The 1,224-nt window shown below is 32.5% G+C and overlaps 1 protein-coding gene across 1 annotated transcript; it reads right to left on the reverse strand.

Annotated features, from left to right (window-relative positions):
• Window positions 1-92: 92 nt before the first annotated feature.
• LOC111035010 (piggyBac transposable element-derived protein 4-like) lies at window positions 93-1,116 on the reverse strand (the record flags this gene model as incomplete). The annotated part of the gene is made up of 1 exon (XM_022316488.1): window positions 93-1,116. A coding segment is annotated over one exon (1,024 nt), but the record flags the coding sequence as incomplete, so codon positions are not given.
• Between the last annotated feature and the right edge of the window lie 108 nt (window positions 1,117-1,224).

Raw genomic sequence — 1,224 nt, forward strand, 5'->3', positions numbered from 1 at the left:
TACCATTTTAAAGATCGACGAAGTGGTGAATGGTAAGAACTTCTCAAATCAGAAATATCGACAAAACCTTTTGCCTTATTATAATCCATTACCATTTTTGGTTTGAATAATTTTTGAGCACGCTTGTTAGTTATTTCTATTAAATTGTCTTTGTGTTTTGTTGACAACATAAGTACATCGCGTTTGTCCTTCCACTTCATTATTACAATATTATTTTCATTTTGGCTTGATTTTATTTCACCTTTCTTTAATTTTGCATTTATTACGTCTTTTGGGTTAAACTTCCTGTTAGAACGTAATGTACCAACAAGATTTGTGGATCGACTTAAAAGTTCATTTGCTAAACTGACTGATGTGTACCAGTTGTCAGTAAACATGGTTCTTCCCTCATCTAAATAATCTGCAGCTAACTCCATTACAATTTTCGTTGAAACTGACACTCCCGGGATAGCTTCTTGACCAGCATATATTTTAAATCCAATAGTATACCCATCATTTATACATAATTTAAATATTTTTATGCCGTATCGATGCCTTTTATTTTTTATGTATTGACGAAACGACAAACGTCCAACAAATGGAATCACCGATTCGTCAATACACAAATTTTCACCTGGTATGTAGCATATTTTATATTTGATCACTAGCATATCAACCAAACCACGAACTTTATACAATCTGTCACCTCTAGGACATGTTTGATTGTTTGAACAATGAAAAGTTCTCAAAAGCAATTCGAATCTATTTCTGGTCATATACTTAGGAATATGTGTTTGATACAATGCATTTTTGCTCCAATAACTTGCCAAAGTTGGTAGTGGATTTAACCCCATCCACATAACTATTCCCAAAAATGTCTTAATCTCAACTATGTCAACATCAACCCATTTATTAAGTCTAGATTTTGGACCACGAGGAGTTGAAAGTAAATCACAAGCATATCTGTTAGTTTCAATTACTAATAAATTTAAGACTTCGTCATCAATAAATAAAGAATAGAAGTCATATGGTGTACCATCACTAAGTGTTTCAAGAATGTCTGGGTTGATTCCAAAAGACTCAGAATTGAACACTGGACAAGAAGTCTTACTGTTTAAAGGACACCAACCAGACGAACTTGAATTAGAAGCGTCATAATTTTCATGTGAGTTATTGGAAGGGATAATATCATCATCAGTATCAGAATCCTATATAAAAATGGAATGGGTAGTATAAATTTTCTAT

This window comes from Myzus persicae, unplaced genomic scaffold, assembly GCF_001856785.1.
Source record: "Myzus persicae strain clone G006 unplaced genomic scaffold, MPER_G0061.0, whole genome shotgun sequence".
In the NCBI taxonomy this organism is placed as follows: Eukaryota; Metazoa; Arthropoda; class Insecta; order Hemiptera; family Aphididae; genus Myzus; species Myzus persicae.